The sequence below is a fragment of the Varroa jacobsoni genome, unplaced genomic scaffold (assembly GCF_002532875.2).
Source record: "Varroa jacobsoni isolate VJ856 unplaced genomic scaffold, vjacob_1.0 scaffold_759, whole genome shotgun sequence".
NCBI classification, from domain to species: Eukaryota; Metazoa; Arthropoda; class Arachnida; order Mesostigmata; family Varroidae; genus Varroa; species Varroa jacobsoni.
In genome coordinates, this window is record NW_019213661.1 from 601096 (window position 1) to 621542 (window position 20447).

The 20447-nt window shown below is 37.1% G+C and overlaps 1 protein-coding gene across 5 annotated transcripts in view; it reads left to right on the top strand.

Annotated features, from left to right (window-relative positions):
• MRP (Multidrug-Resistance like Protein 1) overlaps positions 1 to 20447 on the top strand; it is a 49507-nt gene that overhangs the window by 21106 nt on the left and 7954 nt on the right. For 3 of the 5 annotated variants that reach the window (XM_086969560.1, XM_086969559.1, XM_086969558.1), the window contains 15 exons: positions 3764 to 3946; positions 5564 to 5692; positions 7699 to 7848; positions 9250 to 9402; positions 10264 to 10463; positions 10813 to 11247; positions 12654 to 12912; positions 14004 to 14319; positions 14751 to 15074; positions 15454 to 15764; positions 15935 to 16159; positions 16309 to 16521; positions 17165 to 17378; positions 18772 to 19061; positions 19475 to 19764. In XM_086969560.1, coding sequence (XP_086825686.1) covers positions 3764 to 3946; positions 5564 to 5692; positions 7699 to 7848; positions 9250 to 9402; positions 10264 to 10463; positions 10813 to 11247; positions 12654 to 12912; positions 14004 to 14319; positions 14751 to 15074; positions 15454 to 15764; positions 15935 to 16159; positions 16309 to 16521; positions 17165 to 17378; positions 18772 to 19061; positions 19475 to 19764 — 3692 coding nt within the window. The remainder of the gene's footprint in view (positions 1 to 3763; positions 3947 to 5563; positions 5693 to 7698; positions 7849 to 9249; positions 9403 to 10263; positions 10464 to 10812; positions 11248 to 12653; positions 12913 to 14003; positions 14320 to 14750; positions 15075 to 15453; positions 15765 to 15934; positions 16160 to 16308; positions 16522 to 17164; positions 17379 to 18771; positions 19062 to 19474; positions 19765 to 20447) is intronic. The other 2 variants (XM_086969561.1, XM_086969562.1) reach the window with 2 other exon arrangements.

Genomic DNA, 20447 nt, shown 5'->3' on the forward strand with positions numbered 1-20447 from the left:
TATCTACAAAAGCGCTATGGCAAACCGGAAGAAATAAGCAAAGCCATAACAACCTCGAATAAGAAAATTGTTCTGACAAATTAATCCTCTTAAAAAAGAATTTCGAGAATGGGTTGAAGTGGTAAATCAAAAGTGAGATGCATCTCTCCGCCACACCATATAGGCTTTCGTAAAGCTTTAGTGCTTTTCGATCCTGTCAGTGTTGATGGCATGCGCCTTCACATTGCGCAGCATCATTAATTTGAATAGAAACGAATGCTATGTTTTTGATTCATCATAAAGATGTTAAATACGATAAATATAATGAAAAAAATAATTCAAACTGTATATTTGGTGATAATCATGGTGCTTTGTATGCTAATCCATTCAGATATTTTAGCATTACATTCACGGCTCAGGATATTTAATGTTAAGCACCTTTTTCTTATTTTTTCATTTTAAGAAATTACATGGTATTGAGTTTATCAGTGCCATATCTCACCCAAAAACTGCCGTAACTATCCGAAATAACGGTGTCTCTTGTCGCTTCACTTCAATTGCATAGCATATAATTTGTTCTCTTTGTCCCCACTGAACACGTCTTTTGTTTTTTTGTAACAGAGTGATATGTAGATTGTAACTTAATTGTCGGTGTAATGGCATCGCGTAGCTTTTATCTTGACCTTAAGAACTTTTGCTTAGAAAAACATGGTGGTCAAGATAAGTTCTTTGCTTTGTTGCATTTGCTTTTAAATTCCTGGTGCAGATTTGTAAAGGTAATAGGTAAATTAAACGCCGAAGCTCTTTTGGTGCCAGGTTGTGTGTTGCGGACAGAATGTTGAAGGATTTACGGTGAATAGGTTAAGGCTGTTTTTCTTCACATATTCGTAATTTTTTGGGTACTACGCTAGAGGGGCCAACCGGGATGGGTCCTATGTCATAAAAATCATTTTGGCAAAGCTTAAGTGTAATCTGGCGATAGCCGTTTGTCTATGGTTACGATGGCAACGTACTCAAGGGGAGCAAATTAACCTCTCATCATATGATATCTCCCCTTTGGATATTTCCTTCTGTCAAAACTAGTCCAATGCTTGTCGGGTGTCCGAAGGGATATGAAAACCTGTACATTGGTCTGTACTAAGCCTTCTCTATTCGTAAAATCCTAGTGTTAAAAGCAGCCAGATTCGATTGCGTTCGTGTGGTAAGAGACAAAAATCTGTTTAAAAGTACGAAAAGCTGGTGTTCTGAAGCGTGTGTCACGGGAATGCAATAGCAAAACCTCCCCTTTTAACGAAAATCATCAACGCAATCGTCAACGGGTTCTTTTGTTTCAAATCATATGAACTACAGCGCTGTTGCGAATCCCGGGACCATACACTGTCATTATGTGCTGAAAAGGCTCATGGATATGCAGAGATTCGAGAACTCATGAAGGTGGCACCGAAACACCCCGGCGTGTACCATATAAGTCAAAAAGGTAGTGACTCAGTTGGAGGTTTCGCGACGTTCAAACCTAGAAGACGCGATGCATGGACTTCGCTGCCTGCTTCCATTTCCAAGAATCTCTAATTGGAGAAGCCATGGGTCGCATAAGATGTCGGCGTGCGTACGCTTGAGCATGAGCGGGTGTGGTCATAGCAGCAAAAATAGATTCGGTTTGAGCATACAGAACAGGCGCCGCAACGTTTGAGGGACGGTGCGAGAATGTAGAGGGCTGCCAGTTTCCTGTCATCGCGTAAGTGAAATACTGATACTAATTAAAGATTCCGCCAAGAGGCGAGTCCTCCTCAGTGGTATGTTGGCACACACAAGTGGGTAAAGTGGCCGAAGTGGCGACGTACGGCTATCGGAACAAATGCGATTCATTAACGCAACGCTTCGTTCTTATATAGCCTCGGCGACAAAAATGCTCAATATATTATCGATTACGACTTAATATTTAATGGATACTCATCGTAACGGTATATTATATCGTCCAGAGGTGTTGAACGAATATACAAATTGGAATACTTCCCAACTACACTTATTAGCAGAATAAATCAGGTAAATGTTCACACCAACTAAAGATTTATTTTTTGGCCATACAAGTTTATGATTACAACAGCTTTTCGTTTATGGCGACAGTGTGCTTTAGGAATTTTCTTGCAAGTACAAATCGTGCACTGTCTGTAAGGTACGCCATATATATTTTTATTCGCGATTCGATCCCTGAGGAACTAATTTTTTTAATGTCTTCATCTTTAGTACTTTCGTTACAGTTTCAAAGCGCGATTGGAAGCGCACCATCAATGCTTCATTTCACACAAAAGTGTTGATTACAGCAACCCGGTTCTTCGGTCTGAGATCCTGAGGCTTGTTTATTACCTTTGGTCTTCAACCTCCTATTTCCGCTCGTAATGTGATTACAGCAGTAACAAGCTGCTGTTTTCCTGAAGAGTGCCTTGCCTAATGTACTTTATAACACATCTTCGGACAATAGGAGTTTAACCTGGAAATTATCTTGGCACGTAATAGGTTACTAGATAAATAAGTTCTTCTAGAGGAAGTTTCTCTCTTTTGTAGAGCGTAATGATAATTTAGACAAGTTAACTATTCTTAGCAATTTGTAACTTTCCAATATCAACTGTCGATAATTTCTTTAAAAAATCTTATTGAAAAATCTGTTTCCAGCTTTACAAAATGAGCGCACCTTGGTCATTAACATTTATGCTATTTAGCCGTAATGGTAATTTTTCTTGGCATTAGTTGACATTTATAAAACATGAACTCTTTATTTATAAATCATATTTTCTAACTGATGGAAGACTTTTTACATGGGCAATTTTTTCTTTCCGTAGCAGGACGGAATGCTAATTTGGTTAAATTGCGAAGTGGTTGATAAATTAGCAAACATTTGGGCATATGCTTCATATTCTGTGATTATATGAATACTTTTTTGTCGAAGAGATAGCATAAATCGAACTGAGGAAGCAGAATAAATGCAATAAGATACTGAGGTTTCAATAACCTACCAATGGGAAATCGAAAAGACCGGTAAAAGAACACGGAGTCAGGGCTCGATAAGGTCTCATACTAGCGTCCCGTGCGCAGTTATGGGTGTACTTTACATGTTCAAATTAAGCAAATGTATTTTGGTTTGTATTGATAATTCTTAAATTGAGCTCAGATATTTATTCCGTTATTTGGAAAAATATAGCGCGTTTACGGATGAACAACAGGGCAACGAGGTTGCAAACTAACAGGGGAACAAGGTAGCAAGTGGCAGCTTTAGAATCAAAGATGGAAGAATTAATACGGTGTCTACAGCCGTAACATAGATTAGGGTTATTGGTAAATGTAATTCTAAATTTGTAAAAAAAGCCAAACTAAGAGTAGAGTCCTTCGCAATAGACATGCAGCAAGTTTAAAATTATGATAAAGTCTCCCCAGCGATCTCGAACCAAGATGATGTTGTAGGTCATGTAACCAGTAGTTTTGTGCGGGATGAGTAAAAAATTATTTTCATTTATTTTCGCCTAGATATATTTTCAAAATTTAAACGTAGAGATTATTTAATTAATGCAACATCCGAATATTATTTGGGCGGCTCATTAAGTTAACATGTGATCATAATAATATATCATTTAAGAGCTACTCATAAAAATCGTGTGAAAAACAATATATGCACCCTTTTTTATTCGCAATAATATACATCTGCACGCACTTGTATATGTGGCACAGACATCAGCAAAGCTGAGTTCTTGTTCTAATTTTCTGCCACGCTTGTCGTTCATCATTCTTTCAGAACGACTCTCTGACGTGGTATACAAATGGCTCTACTCCAGATGTAACCGTATGCTTTCAAAACTCTGTCCTTGCTTGGATCCCATGTGTTCTCATTTGGGTCCTCAGTCCCCTCGAAGCTTACTATTTACTTACATCACAGCGAAGCTACACCCCATGGACGTGGCTAAATTGCACGAAAATTGTAAGTCATACGTACCGGTATGCTCGCGTAAAAATCACACATTTACTTTTGTCTTCGGATTTCTTCGCACTTTCTAACTTTTTAATAGGAGTGAATGACAGCTAAGTATATAAAAATTTTAGTGCCTAATTTCTCAAAAATGGCATTTAGCGTTTCATTCCATGATGCTCAACCAAAGAGACTTAAATACATTTAATCAAATGGTTCCAACTCTTAAAGCCAATTGCACAACATTAAAGCACGGGCATCAAACGGGTATTAATTTATGAAAGCAGTATTATTTTACATTCACTGGTGTCCTACATGTCGATAAAAACATTAGCCAACATTTTCAGGTTACTGATAACAGATGTACTGTGTAAAACTGACATATCGAATCCCAGCGATCACAGGCGCTATAGCTTGTTGTAATCGAATTTTAGTGATTTCGGGATCCAATATTCCTGCTAATAACCCGTACTATGTACAGCCGGCGCGTTCTATCTTACCATATAATACGACTGTTGCTGGCGCTGAACAACTAAGTAGTTGTGTTTGTTTACGAGTTTCAAAAAGGTAGGTTCATTTCGCATTATGTTCACCAGAACGGATTAAAAGACCGTGTTAAAGATTGCGCTTTACGGTTGACTCAAAGAAACTGGGTTTAGAAAAGTAGACCAAGAACCTCGGTTGGATGGTTCAACGAAACGGGCCCGTTTTCATTGAGCAAACCGAGTCAAAAAATTGAATCGCTGAAAGCTGGGAAGAAGTCAGTTTTTTTTTTTCAGAGGAATACTAGTTTGAAATTCTCGAAAAAATGTCCGTCATGCCTTCTGGCATATCAGCGAACAATACTCTGAGAACAGCGTCGTGCCAAAACTCAAACGTCCATTAAAAGTTAAGATATAGTCTATGATGGGATGATGATTTCACACAGGTAATTCTAGAGCAGCAGGAATATGCTGAGGTTTTTCGAGTGAAAGAAGCTGCTTGGCGGGATACGGGAATAGCTGCAAGAAATAACGACGTCTCCATGCACGTTGGGGCGTTTTATTAACGAGTTCGGAATACCTCAAGGCCACTTGCTGTCAATGATGTTCAGCCTCCTAATTTGGCGGACCTTAATCCCATAAAAAACGGTAGGAAAATCGTAAAATCAAGAGTTCGAGAAGGACAGAAAATAAAAGGTATTCCAGATCTCCGTAAAAAAACCACTAATATGTGGTAACAGCATCCACTTCTAGCTGGGACAGCAAAAAATCGCACCAGAGGGATGCGTCGAATACTAGTGACACTTACGCTGAAAGTGAAGGTGCTACAAAATACTGATGCTTACAACTATATTACATAATTTTTGAGCGGTTTAAAAATGTTTGCCGATTTTTTTATCGACATGTAGGGTGGTTGTAAAATAAAGTAAGATACTCCAGCTTTTTTAAGCCAAAAATCCATTTAAAAGTATCTCGCTTCACTGTCGCGCAATTGGTTTTGGTGACTGAAACTATTTCATTGAGTTTATTTGATTGTACACTAATTAAATTATACTCGTTCCAATAACATAGCCCTGTTTAATTATTCCATGTCGTTGTGCCAGAAATTGTCTTATTTTTCTCTTTTTCTTTTGTGTAATAACTTCAGGTGACAACAATGTTATGCTTGCTCGTTTGTGTAGTCGAGTTCCTATTTACAGGTGTACAGGGGTTTATTAATAACAAAATCTTACCTGATGTTTACTTCTATACACCTTTCATCAAATCTGCAACTATGGCAAGTCTATCGTTAAGTATTTTGTTTGTTTATGTCTACGGTTATATGCGCAATGTTTAAACTACTTCACAAATTCTTCTTTCGTGCTAGATCGGCGTATGTTCAAAAGATATGCTTTACTTTTTTTTTATGAAATACACGGATAGGGCGTTATTGAGTAAAATCCTTTTCCTTTCATTTTTCGTATTTAAATATCTTCAGTGTACAAATACAACTGATGACGACAGGTTCCTCTAAAATTAGCTTTTGGCCTTAACTTCAACAGATTAGCGAGACTGGCTGAAGCCCGCGTTATATTGGAAAGGTATACTCTGCCTTTTTGTGCTATGTTGAAACATCCTTTGCACTGCTAAATCATATGCGTTGAATGACTTAGAGTTTCTCACTGACTATCTTGTAATCTCACTCAAGCCTGCAATATACTAGCATAGTAAAACTTCCGCGAAAATCTAATATACACTTATAGAAACAGAGTAAAGGGCATCAGTATTGCAATAATGAAGCCATCATGAAAAGCGGAAGATGAGACATGCAGTTATGCGTAGTACACTATTATAGACTCTATGCTTATTCAAGTGTACATTAGATAGTAAGCATGCCCATTAAATATATCACAGATATTTAGTGGCCAGGGTGTACCTAGACTGGCAAGTGATTGCAAAGATTAGGTGTGTACGGTTATTGCCAGTGTCCTACAAGGCTCGATTCTTGGATCCTTGATTTGGAATCTGGTTTATGACAGGGTATCAGATCTGGGAGAATCTACGAAGAGTTGAAATGCTCGCCTACACCGGTGAGCTTGGGCTCATAATTATGCCCAGAATAGAAAACGTTTTACTGGGTGCAAACAATGAAACTTTGGGAAAATAGCACAGTGGTTGAATCGCAACCATCTATAGCTAATACATGCAAGGAAAAGATCCTGTAGCCAACGAGCCGAAGGCGAACAAGATAAGTTAACCTTGTAGTAACGGGCCACCTAATAGAAATCGGGAAAAAGCAAGGCATTTCGGGGTGGTCCTCAGTACCGGGTTATAAGGGCTTGCACATGTGGAATATGTTTAGGCAGAAGCTTAGCATTTTGCCGCGAGTTTGACCCGGGTTTTGCCGAGGGTTGGTAGAGTATTCAGGGGAATGGCAGCTGGGTTTAGGGAAAGTAGACCGATGGACTCGTAGGCTCAATTACGGAAACGGGGGCTCTATATCCATTGTCATATTGAGGCTATGGCATTGCAATCGGCACTAAGGTAAACCCTAAGCATGCTGGCGATCAAAATCAATTGGGCGTATTGGACGGTCTCTACCGTAGCGCTCCAGGTCCTCGCCAGCGGTCTTATGGTATATTCTAGGAGGGAAAGAGCTGGCCATTTTCGGACGGTGATATAATTCAACCATGGTCGAAAAAGCTACAATTGTTACGTGACGTGAGGTTTGGGAGCATTGAGGCTTGAAGGGATGACCGAGGCAAGCTGGACCAAAAACCTACACTCATCTCCGGATGTGGCTGGCAACGCAAATGGAGCTAATGTACGATGCAAGAGAAATATTGAACGGCCAAAGATAATTCGAAATTTATGTGGTAAAAATAGTGAAAGCCCAAGTGGGTGTATACGTTCTCTGCAACACTAAAGGGGAAGACAACGTAAAACAGTCTTACGCTGCTAGGATCTAGTTGAGGTAGCGGGGTAAACCCAGCCGGTATGGACTAAAAGGAAAGCAATTAGGGAATTGGAGAAATACATGACAATGAATCTGGCGGCATGAAGAGTGTCCACTAGATAGCAAAGTGTAATAAATGAGAATAAAGGGACGTAAGGAATAGAAAGTAAACCAGTTAAACATGGAACAAAGTAAATCAGTCAGCCAAACATCGGGACTTGCCATAATGGGACGAAGACAGTTTTATTTAATGTAGTACATTTCTATAATAGTTTAATGAACCAACTAAAACGATTACATTATATATCTTACTGCTTCTTTGTTGATGTTTTTATATATCTTTTCAGTTCCTGGTCATGGTGTTCACTCTAGCCGAAAAGCGCAAGGGATTCCAGAGCTCAGGAATAATCTTTAACTTCTGGCTTGTGGCCTTTCTTTGCGGTCTCCTGACTTACAGATCTCTATTTCTACGCAACGTCTTTGGTTATCGTTTTAACGTAGGTGTTTCATAAAAAATTAAAGGCACAACATGAAAGTGTTGCATCGGTAACACAGTATGTGCCTCCATTGAAAGTTGTCAATGCAGGTCTGGTATCAAATCAATACTGAAGCTCACATACATGTTATATTTATGTAGGAAGTATTGACATTGAGATGGTATTGATATTCCATTTATAAGGTTGGGTAACATATACTGCGTCGAAGATATAAGAGTCGAAGTAAATACAGTTGAACATTGTCCTACAGTTATTGTAACCATATGCGTCCGTTTCGCAGTGAAGGAAATTTTTCAAACTCCATTGCTATTTTCTCAATGAAACCTCATATGACAAACTAAAGGATACGAATAACAAGTTTCTGAAATAACATAAAAGCAATAGATAATTAAGAAAATATGCATCACTGTAAATTCTAAGTCGGATTAAATTTTTTTGGAAGCAAAACTAATTACAGATCTTTGAGGATTTCACAATTAACTACAAGTACAAAATTTGTGTAAAATATATAAGGCAAAGCTTGGGGGCTATATAAATATCATATAAACTATGATCATATGTTATTCTCAAACATCTATGCCCACTTTACGATATCGTTACCGACATGTAACAAAAAATATGATTATCAAAACATACATGCTAGACTCGTAGGCTTGTTTTCAAGTAAATGAGGGCAAATATAATTAGATGATGTGACACTCCTATAACCACTCTTAGCGTTTCAGTTTCAGATAATTGTAAGTATAATTTTTACTTTTTTTTACTGGGAGCAAACCAATCGATTTGTATAGAAGTCAAATTGTTCATAATTAATTCAATCGTGGATTTAAAATTGATGTTCATAAAAATTTAAATTCCTATAAGGAAGAAAGCAGCATAAGCATAAGTTGACCCTATTTCTATAACACACATGATATCAATTTAATTTCAATGTCCTTAAAACTTTTCGAAAACATCTATCGGCGCGCTATATAAACGTTTCTTTGTAACTGTGATGAATGTATCATTTTTATACTCATCTAGCAAATCGTACTGAGGAAACTGATATTCAGTTTCGTTGTTTAATTTGATAACTTTAAATGTGTTAAATGCAAAAGAGTTTAACTACCTAGAATCCCATTATATCAACTTACTCTAAAATTTTATGATGCAAAACTGAATTGAACTAAGATTTCACTAAGGTCAACCATCATCGAAACAAATGTACTTTTAACATGATTTGGCAACAATTAGTAAACAATTAAATTCTGTATAAGGCTTCGTTTTAGCTTTACCTTACGAAACAAAAAGAGAAAATAAGCGATGATAGTTAAAGCATAGTCTATGCATGTGCAGGATAATGTAGGCATTTAGTCGGAATATAATATAATAATCTTAACTGTATGGTTTTCTCTAATATAGGATAGTCCTGTGTTTGATGATCACAGCCACCTGCAAGATGTTGTATTTCATTGCTACATGATCTACTATCCACTGGTTGGGCTCAATCTCGTTCTCAACTTCTTTTCTGATGCTCCTCCCATTCTCAAACGCAAAGTCATACTTAAGATTGAGGTAAATACCAATATTCTACCCTAATTCGGCTGGCTTAGAATTACGTACTCGCTATTCGCCAACTACACAATATAATAGTTTATTTATTAGCTTTTATTATAGTAGATACGCAACACGTAGAAATAATACAGTATATTGTAAAAACATGCATTTACAGAGGACTATAGATTAGTTAATATTATGGGCAGTAAAAATTGAAGTCGTAAAAATATAACTGCTCGTTCAATATATATTATATGCCTAGGGCAAATTCTTTGTCCTGTTGTGGATCTCAGTAAGTTTTATATTGATAATTATCACGCCAAATTAAATTCCAGTTAACATGATTTTTATCGAGGAAACAAGTAGCTATTATTGTTAGAATTTCTAGAGCGCTAACTTTTAATACGCTACGGTATTTTGAAAAGAAATGTTGCTTTTTAGCTTAAGCGTCAGTATCCATTGAATAGAAGAAAAGCTTTGTTAGCTATATTTAGTCGATAGTCACTTACTGGTGCTAAGTTTGTTCGTTAAAGCTATAAAGTATTAATGAGATCATATCCTAGAATCGAAAACGACACGACAAATTGTTGTTCTGTCTGTTGTTATTATTGTATAATATCTGTACATGTTAATTCATATAAAAAAATTAAGGACGCATCTTATTGTCCATTACGAATTGGAAATTAGACGAGCAGTGTTTTTGATATCATCCTGTTAAAGGCTATAGTTAAAACCATTAAGTGTACGCTTTTGCTTCAGAGTTAGTTGCTTGTCAATTACATAGCACGATTACTATTTTTCAGTACTCATTTAGTGTATGCATTCAAATATGTACCTTAGGTCATTACATAGCGAGTTTCATGTCTAAATTTTTTGTAGCGTGAAAGTCCGGAAAAAGGAGCATCCTTTCCATCCCGGATGCTGTTCTCCTGGTTCACGTCACTTGTTCTCAAAGGCTTCAAGCAGCCACTCGAAGTTGCGCATCTTTGGGTACTTAATCAACAAGACCGATCAGTTAATGTCGCACGGGAATTTGACAAGAACTGGCAGAAAGAACTTCGCAGTAAAAATTTTGAAACGTAAGTATTAAAAGCGTGTTTACCGTTACATTAAAACATGTTTTTCGACCTATCAATACAATGTCAGTATCTGTTTATAGAATAGAGGTATTGATTGCAGTAATTATACCAGAATTCATATTATCGTTTTACCTGCAGGTGTCTGAAATTAAGTCAGCTGTTATTACCATATTACGTGATAGTACTGCTCACAATACTTCGGATACAAGACTGAACTAAATGGAGGTCTATGTAATATTTAGCTGGTAATTAGATCTTTACTTCTGTTGTTACCTGTAACCAGGGATATACTATCAATAATAATAATAAAAACATTATGTGCATTGCCGATTTATAAATTTATATGCAGGGAGTCGACAATTACGGCAACATTTCCTCGTTCGTCGGGCTCGATTGACAGCGGTTCGAATGGACCTTTTTCTTCAAATCAGGATGGCGAAATCACTTTTAATTCGGCAAAATCTAGGGCAGCCTATAACAATGCAGACAATTCACGAATGCCCAATGTTGTTAATGCTCTTGTACGAACTTACTGGCCGATGCTTGTTCTGGGTGCCGGCATGAAGCTTATACATGACATTTTTCAATTCGTACAGCCTCAGCTGTTAATCTTGATGATCGGTTTTATTGAAGACCCTAGTATAGAGCTATGGAAAGGCGTATTATTTGCTTCGCTGATGTTTATTACGGCCAGCTTACAAAGCATAGCCTTGTCTGTCTACTTCCACCGAGTGTATGTCGTCGGCATGAGGATGAGAACCGCATTGATCTCTGCCGTTTACAGGTAATTCAAATTGCATACAAAAAGTATAAAAGAATAGAAAAAAAGGCCTTTGACTGGCAAAAACCACCAAAGTGGTATTGCTGCATAACAGTCCTGCACCGCATAGTACTTTGGTGACCCGGTAAGTCCTGATGAACCTACAGTGGGAAACTTTGGCTATCCGGCGTACAGTATGGATATCGCTCCCTTTAATTATCACTTAATCAACCAAACAGTTCTGGCCAATGCAGCATAGCCAAGAAGGCAAAGGTAGAACAGAAACCGAGGTCCAACTAGATTGATTCCAAGGACGATGCTTTTGTTTCGCGGAATATATTTAGTTGCCATAAAAATTATATTAATTAGACTAATATATGTTTATTTGTTTGAAAGTTACAATAAAGTGACTAAGAAGCACTGTGTCTTTGTGATAATAGAGTGGTAACGTTGTCAATTAAACTTAAGGATACATAAAGCGATGTAGGTCCAAAACCCGGTGTGAACACATTTTTGTTCGTACTCCAAACCATCCGTATTAATATTTAACCACACTAGCACTGGATGTATAAAATACATGGGTACTAAAACGGTGTAATTTGCTCATATCTCGGATTGAGGAAGTAACTTCTACTGTATTTTACATTTGCGTATTGCACAAGATATCGTTCTTTACGTTAATGTACCCGTTATATGTAAATTATTCTATTACATGCGACTAAAAGTTTTTAAACATGTAAATGCTTGTGTGTCTACGTTGAGATTTCTATTCTCAGTTTGGTCGCGGTTTTCCTTATCATCTTGCAGATTGCTGTCAAGATTTGAAATACGCCGGCGTTTACCCCAAAACAAACGCAAAAGACAAGAGACTTAGCTTTCTCATAGAAATAGTTTTGAAATAGTAAAAGTGCTTGATTTAGTGATTATTAATATATAAATATATTATATTTTTGACAGGTGAAAACTATTCCAGGAGCCTTTGGCACATTTTCTGCGATAATGAACTTTTTGTGGTTTCGGATATCGTTGTAGTACGCATTTGTCCTTTCTTAAATTTGTTGATTTAACTCTAAACCATTGTTTACGGTAAAACTGACTGCACTCATTAACTGAGTTGCTTTTAAACTCGTTTTTATTTATGACTAAGTAATATTCTTCTTACGAAAAGATTTTGTGCGTAAACAGACTTATTCTGCATTTATCGGGGCTATACTTAGCAATGTGTTCATAGATAAGTAAATGGACTTTGTTTCTTTAAATGAAGATGCGTAAAGAAAGCATCGATATCCTAGTATCTAATTCGTAAACCGGAACTGATAGATTCTTCGGGTGAAAGCATGATGGGAATATGTATATATAGACATGTATTACCTGTGATGATAGGTAGTATATTTGACTGTAATATTCTTTTTTTTGTGTTCTGGCCGTAGGAAATCTTTGGTTTTGTCTAACAGCGCGAGAAAAACAACGACAACAGGGGAGGTAATCAACCTGATGTCAAACGATGCGCAGAAGTTTATGGAATTGATGGTGTTTGTAAACATGATCTGGTCGGCGCCATTGCAGATAGCACTGGCGGTGTATTTCCTCTGGCAAATTCTTGGGCTTGCAGTGCTGTCTGGGTTAGCCGTTATGGTTCTTATGATCCCAATCAACGGCTGGCTAGCCAGCATGCAAAAGAAACTTCAGGTAATCGTCATATTGACTCAAAAATATTCTATTGCTAAAAACATGTCCATATCCAGTACTATTGGCTGACGATTTACTGATGAAGTAAATTAGGAACCGGCTCCGGCATGTATACATGCAGTGCTGGAGCCGGTTGCCTAGTACAATTACATTTCTTCTGTTCATTAAGTTTAGCAGTGTAATGTCACCTAAAGGCAATCCCTATGCAGCTGTCAGAAATAATAATGTTAATATCTCTGGATAAGCATTCACTAGTTTCCCAAAAATTGTTTACATTATATTTTTTTTTCGTCAAGCTAGGTCTACATACAAAACATGTTAGACCCGTTTTCGAAATGCTTTATCTTACCGCTGAAGTCTGTAGAATAAGCGGCATAGACAGACTAAAAAAATATTACCTACCTTACGCTTTTTTAAAGCTAATTGAGGCCCGCTGTTATTTTTCCTTGACGCTTGTAGGTGAAAAGTGGGGGGTCTGAAACGCACGAGCAGTACATACAATGCACGTATATTCGAAGAATATGCAGATTCCTCTGAAAGATATAGTACCGATATAATGTTTTAAATAATATTTGATAAGGCGATTGTAGATAATTCTAATGTTAAATATTAATCACTGTATAACAGTAAATAGTACAAAACTTAGTGTCGTCGTATCGTAGCCCTTTAGTATGAAGTAGCTAAAAACGTGTTTATTGCCGACACCTGTGCAACTTGAAACCATTTTGGACTTCCCTGGCCTGGTCACAATAATTTGATATTTTATTCGCAATTGAAAAAGCTTTTTTTTTTTAATTTTAGTTGCTGGCTTATTTATCATAAGAATCTTACTGTAAAAATTAGCTCAATTTAGCTGGTGGGGCCTGTGTAGTAAAAGATGGGTAAATTCTTAATCATTATTTTCGCTTAACTACATTGTACACTGTCTTCGATATTTCCTTAAGGTTCGTTGTATAAAAAATGTCAAGCTTGTTTGCTTAAAACAGGGCTGTGTAATTTCTAGCTGTGTTAAAAAGTTACCATTTAAATTTGTATTTTGTTGGTGCGTGGCTTCGCTCGATGGATTCTCACCGACCACAATTCTTTTGCAGACGGATCAAATGAAGTTTAAGGATGACCGAATAAGGTTAATGAACGAAATATTCTCGGGCATTAAAGTTTTAAAACTATACGCTTGGGAACTTAGCTTTCAAGATCTAGTAAAATCAATTCGCTGCAAGGAAATTGCGAAACTCAAAGAAATGGCTTATCTAAATGCGGGTCTCGGCTTCTTGTGGACATGTGCGCCTTTTCTTGTATCTCTAGCGTCTTTTCTAACGTACGTACTTCTGGATAAGAAGAACGTTCTGGACCCGAAGAAAGCCTTCGTCTCGCTTACGTTATTCCACATTCTTCGATTTCCTTTAAGTGAGTAATTCTTCCTTTGCTTTAAGCTTAAGTATGTTCTTGTAGCCATAAAAATGGGATTATGGTTTGCGGCCATGAGTTATTAAATGCAGTTATATTTTTCAAATTTGATATTTGTTCTATTATGATCACTGTATATGAAGGTAAGAACAAATTATGATTTCTAAACACAATGCGTAAGTACTGTGAAACCTTCCGACAGTTAAATATTTGCTCTTATTTAGATACGCACGTTTGTATATGCTGACTGAGGCATCCATAATGAATAGTCCACAAAGGTTGTAAATTGTTCGGCTTTCTTTAGGTTATTTATGGCTGAATAACGTTTCTACTCTATAGAGGATGTGGGCTTGGCTAAGATTAAAGAGTTAGTTCATCTATTAATAACAAAAGCTGAAAGTACAATGTATCCATGACTTTGCTTATTCCAGGTATGTTGCCTCTCTTAATTTCCATGCTGATTCAAGCAGCGGTAAGCGTTAAACGCATTAACAATTTTCTTAACTTAGAAGAGTTGGATTTGTATGTTGCTCGCTCTTCGTCTCGTACTTCTCCAGTTTCTATCTCTGTAGAGAAGGGAACCTTTGCGTGGAGCAATGCTGAATGCGAGCAGCCAACATTACATGATATTACATTGCGAGTAGGAAGAGGGAAGCTGGTGGCCATTGTCGGACAGGTGGGCTGCGGAAAGAGTTCATTATTAAGTGCGATTCTTGGAGATATGGAAAAAATTGGGGGAGAAGTTGAGGTCCATGGTGAGTAATTGTAACAGAAATGATACTTTCAAGTTCTTCGGCATGCATCAAAACTGTCTCCCTTTTTCTCTATATATCTATATATATAAAGTTGTGATTGAAAGCGTGTGAACTTCAGTCGAATTGACCTCCACATAAACTTACTTTTTCAAAACGTAGGTATAACAATGTAGACTTCACGCCAGTTTTGTGAAAATATTTTTTTTTATTAAAGAAACAATTTTATTTATTTATTAACTGATGATTTGGTTAATCCTCAGTCTAGTAGATAATATGAGGTCCTATGCAGTTACCAGATAAGTTAAACAGCTTGTAGTTGATAAAATAGATTTATTACTCAGCTCCACAGGAATTTGCTGGGTTTTCTGTTTCATCGTAGGCAAGTTGGCTTATGTTGCTCAGCAGACATGGATCCAGAATACAACTGTACGAGAAAATGTCTTATTCAATCGGCCCTTTGAAGCAAAGAGGTATGATGCTGTCATTGATGCCTGTGCCCTGCGAACTGATCTTCAAATTTTGCCTGGTGGTGATGAAACTGAAATAGGCGAGAAGGGAATTAATCTCTCCGGAGGGCAAAAACAACGAATTTCATTGGCGCGAGCGTGTTATTCCGACGCAGATGTTTTCCTCTTCGACGATCCTCTCAGTGCCGTCGATTCTCACGTTGGAAAGCACATATTCGATAAGGTTACTTGTCTTAAAAACCTACGTAATCATTCTCATGTTGACAGGGTAATGTTGCGTTTTCTTTTGCAATATTGTTGCATTTCCAATATACGTTGCAATTTATTTTTTCTAACTAAAGGCATATTTCCATGTTGTAGATTGTATATTCACGATGAATGATGTTCATTCAGGTAATAGGAAACTCAGGATACCTGGCAGGACGCACACGGGTACTAGTTACCCATGGTATATCATTTCTGCCTCATGTAGACCATATTGTGGTTTTGGGTGATGGCCGCATTCAAGAGGAGGGTACGTACAGAGAACTTTTGGCCAAAAAAGGCGTGTTTGCAGACGTACTAATGCAGTTTATTCAAGCAGGAGCTGGGAAAGAGGACTCGGTCGACGAAACCGAGGCAAGCATAATTACAATTAGCTTCAATGAATATTTATGAGTAGAAATAAGCTATCAAAGTATTTAAGTTACTAGCATGGAAGCTACTTCAGTAAAAAAATAGTGTTAAATTCCGGTCAGTAAATAATTTGTATGTCGTATTTCCTTCAGGTGAACCTTATGGAAGATACAATCAACGAGGTGCAGGGCGCTCCTCTCACGGAAGACGAAATTAGTGAGGAAAATCCGGATTGTGTGACTGGGCTCCGGAAGCCATCGCGTTGCGTTTCGCAAGACAAGTCAACTTCAAATTCCCGATTGTCTTTTGAATCATCTGGTCACTTTTCAAGGAGAGTTTCAATTTCCCAAAGTTCTAATGTCAAGGTGTGTCAATCAGGAATTTGTGCTAGTTTTTTAGTTCAAGCTACTTGACTCTTAGCGTATGTTACACTTCACTGAAAGTCTGCCAGTGTGGTGTTACATGCATACGCTAGGTAAGTTTCACCCGCTTAGGCCGCACATCCTTTCTGGCAAATGGGTTTACCCTTTCCCATCATAAAAAGTGCGCCATTCAAACGATGAGATGTCGAAAACAGTATGATTAAAAGTGTAGGTAAATGTATCGAATACAAGTGATAATGTGATGTGTGAACAAGTGATAACATTCTAAACACAATTTACAATATTAAAATTATTTTTAAACCCAGTTTTAAAGAAAGATGGATTGTGGGTGGCAGGTTTCAAAGCTTACGACAACCTAGATTACCAACTCAGTGACCTTCTTGGCAACATCAAACAGAATACTATGTCGTTCAGCATCAGTATACAGTATTTCCAACTAGTATATATCACATATTTACGAATTTTTTTTTAATGTGAGACTCTGTACACTATACCATAAAGAAAATACTACTATTTTTTTGCGTTATAATAATGGCAATTCTAAAATAAGAATTACTAGATTTTCCGTATAGCAATATTCTATTATCCATTATAAATGTTTAATATAGTTATTTGTTGCTTTTAGGCAGGAGAACAATCGTCTGAAGTACAGCAGAAGTTAATCCAAGCGGAAATGATGGAAACGGGCAAAGTTCAATGGAGTGTCTATTTGTCGTATTTTGCGGCAATGGGTTACATATGGGTATTCACGATCGTCCTGTTTAATATCCTTTCAAATCTTTTCGCGCTGTTTTCCAATATTTGGCTATCAGAGTGGTCCAACGATCGACTGCTTGCAGGTACTACTACAAACCCTCCAAATTTAGTAATAAGTTAAAATTGAGTGATTGTCATTATTAGGCAACTTGGTTCAGCTAGAAGAGACTTACGTTGTAAACCTACTTAATTAGTGCTGTTAGCAAAATAGGGATTCCTTTTTAATATGCGTGTGCTTCTATATTTACTAAAATATGCAACCTGTTTACTCAGAGATTAGTAATATGACAAGCCTGTGGAGCTCGGATATATCTCAGTGGAATGAGTTGTACAGGTTTCGACTTGAGAATATTAAAATGCATGAGAATATTAAAGTGAATTACAAGTACCTAAAATCAGAGCTAAAAATCACAGTCAAACCGTTAGAATCGGAACAGTAAAATGACAAGAAAAAAGAATAGAAAGAAGCACTGTTCCCACATCATTATCCTTTATGTTATTTTTTACATTTGTCTTAAATCACTTGTAAAGGCCTGATTGCAAGTAACATCTGTTTTGACACTTACGCTTATTAAAATGAGCTAAATAATTGGTAGCATGAACTCTCTATAATTTACAGACTCGTTAACTCGTATAAACTTATAAGAGATCTTACAGTCTTTTGTCATGGTTTTTCACCTGTAGCTTACTCGTGCATGTTAAAAAATATAGAATTTAGTTTCCATTTAAGCCACAAAAGGGAAGTACCCCTTATAAATTTGCCGAGCCCGAGATTTACATTGCGGATTGATTGAAATTGTTATGGATGACTTTCCCGCAAAGATTTTTCCATAATACATGGGTATTTACCTGATTCGTAAGAGTGGAGGCTGTCCCATCACCGTTGCGGAAATTCTGAATAAAAAGAGTAATTCCATCTACTAAGTTTATTTCAAGCCATTTAAAACAAATAACTTGGATCAAGGGGTTAATCTACGTTTTGTTAAACCCTCTTGTATGACAGACGTTCCTGAGTCTCCTTTCCAGTGAAGATTTGTCAAACATTTACGTGCCTTTCCTTTTACGGCCACATGACCTGTCCCTCGGAGTTTTATACTCCGAAGATAAAATACCTACAGCCTCCTTTCGGATTGTACGTCTCCTCTCTAACTTTCTCAAGGTATTCTGTAAGCGAACGTTGATACTCTATTCTGTTAAACGTAGTATTGTATAAGCGAAGCATCAATATTAGGTTACGTTGCAACAGGCTTGTAAATTTTGTGAATATAGATGACAATCTGAATTCTTCTGTACATTATCTAATGTACTGAAAAGTAACTGTATTTTTATTTTGAAAAGTATTTAAATCAAAATTTTAAAAGCAGATGTTATGTTACATTAATTATTGCATTTTGTTGATTGCTATAAACATTATTACATATCCTGCATATGGTATAATTACCTATTTTATTGATTTCCATGCTTTTCATCAATTAGATGGCACTCAGGACATACACAAGCGTAATCAGCGTTTGATTGTATATGGCCTTCTGGGCTTAGGCCAAGGACTAACGATCCTCGTAGCCTCACTGGCGCTTGCCCTCGGCTCTCTAAACGGCGCAGAAAAGCTACACTCGGCTTTACTATATAACGTGCTGCGAAGTCCGATGAGCTTCTTTGATACAATGCCAATCGGCCGTCTCGTTAATAGGTTCTCCAAAGATATAGATACTGTCGATCTTGCCATACCGCAAACCATTCGTTCGTGGATTATGTGCTTTTTACAGGTGGGCAAACCAAACGTTGGTTTAGATAAGATTTAGTATAACTCTTTTCAAGCATAGAAATTCAGTAACTTGAGATAATGTGATTTAATAATTCGCCCTATGAATAATACCGACGACACGAACAGTTGCACTACAAATAATACAAAAAGATGTTTTCGAACAAATTTCTTTGAGCATATAAAGAAATAGCATTACGATATGTGAGCAAAATTGTGGTTTATTATTAAAGATACCCAATAGAGTTTGTCCTAAGATTACAAGTTTGATTTATTGTTTACGATTTTTTCCTTTCAACTTTTTGATCCGCTTTAAATACACATGATAAATGTTTGTAGTAGGTTGACCACTCTAACTATTTTTTAACAGTACTACCGTAAAGCTCAATACTAGTAAAATGTACTTATTACCCGTAGGTGGTCGTCACGTTGGCAATTATCAGCTTCAACGCCCCGATCTTCTTAGCCGTGATAGTCCCAGTTGGCGCACTATATTATGGCATTCAAGTGATCTATATCGAGAGCTCTCGTCAACTGAAACGTTTAGAGTCAATAACACGTTCACCTATTTTTTCACACTTTTCGGAGACCCTGGCAGGAATCAACACCATTCGAGCGTACCAGAAAGAAAACGTATTCGTGCACGAATCAAACAATAGGGTCGATATTAATAATCAATGCTACTACCCGTCTACTATTTCCAACAGGTAATATATTAGTTTTTAGTACTACAGGTTTTGTCCGCTTCGTGAAATCGATTATCGATTTGCTCGTTGATTTTACTCATGATTAAAAATTTTCTTGCATCAATGGCCACTATGTGCGAAGTGCAAGTTGTTTTCTATGAGTTGATCTTACGTTACACAAGTTGTATGTATGTGTGTGTGTGAACAAAAAGAGTTATAAATACAAGTTACGACCGTTCAATTCATATCTCATAATTTGGCATCGTTTTTTTGACATTCTCGTAGATGCAAAAAGATTCAGTAAATATACCAGGAGACTATTGAATCTCTTCTACCGTCGGATGCGGATTTCTGTTCTAAGCCCGGTTATAGTTTTAACGACTACACATCTTTTTGGGTCGCTCGTGCTACGACCGGCCGGTGACATCAAACAATTATTTCTCGAAATGAGCCGACCACTTTTAAGCATTCCGTTCGGCTCATAGAGTTGGCGTATTTTATCCCCAGTCTGTGTCGTCTTCGTCCTTTATAAAGAATACAGCAGTATTTTATGTTTGAAATATTTGTTTTCCTGGTCGTTTTCCATTTTTGTTCGAATACATTTTTGCGACTATAGCTCAGAACTTAACAGTCTCATAGCTAGCTGACCCCAGCTATAGAAGAAGGAAAACTTTTTGTCAAGTTTAAGCCAAATTATAATCTAT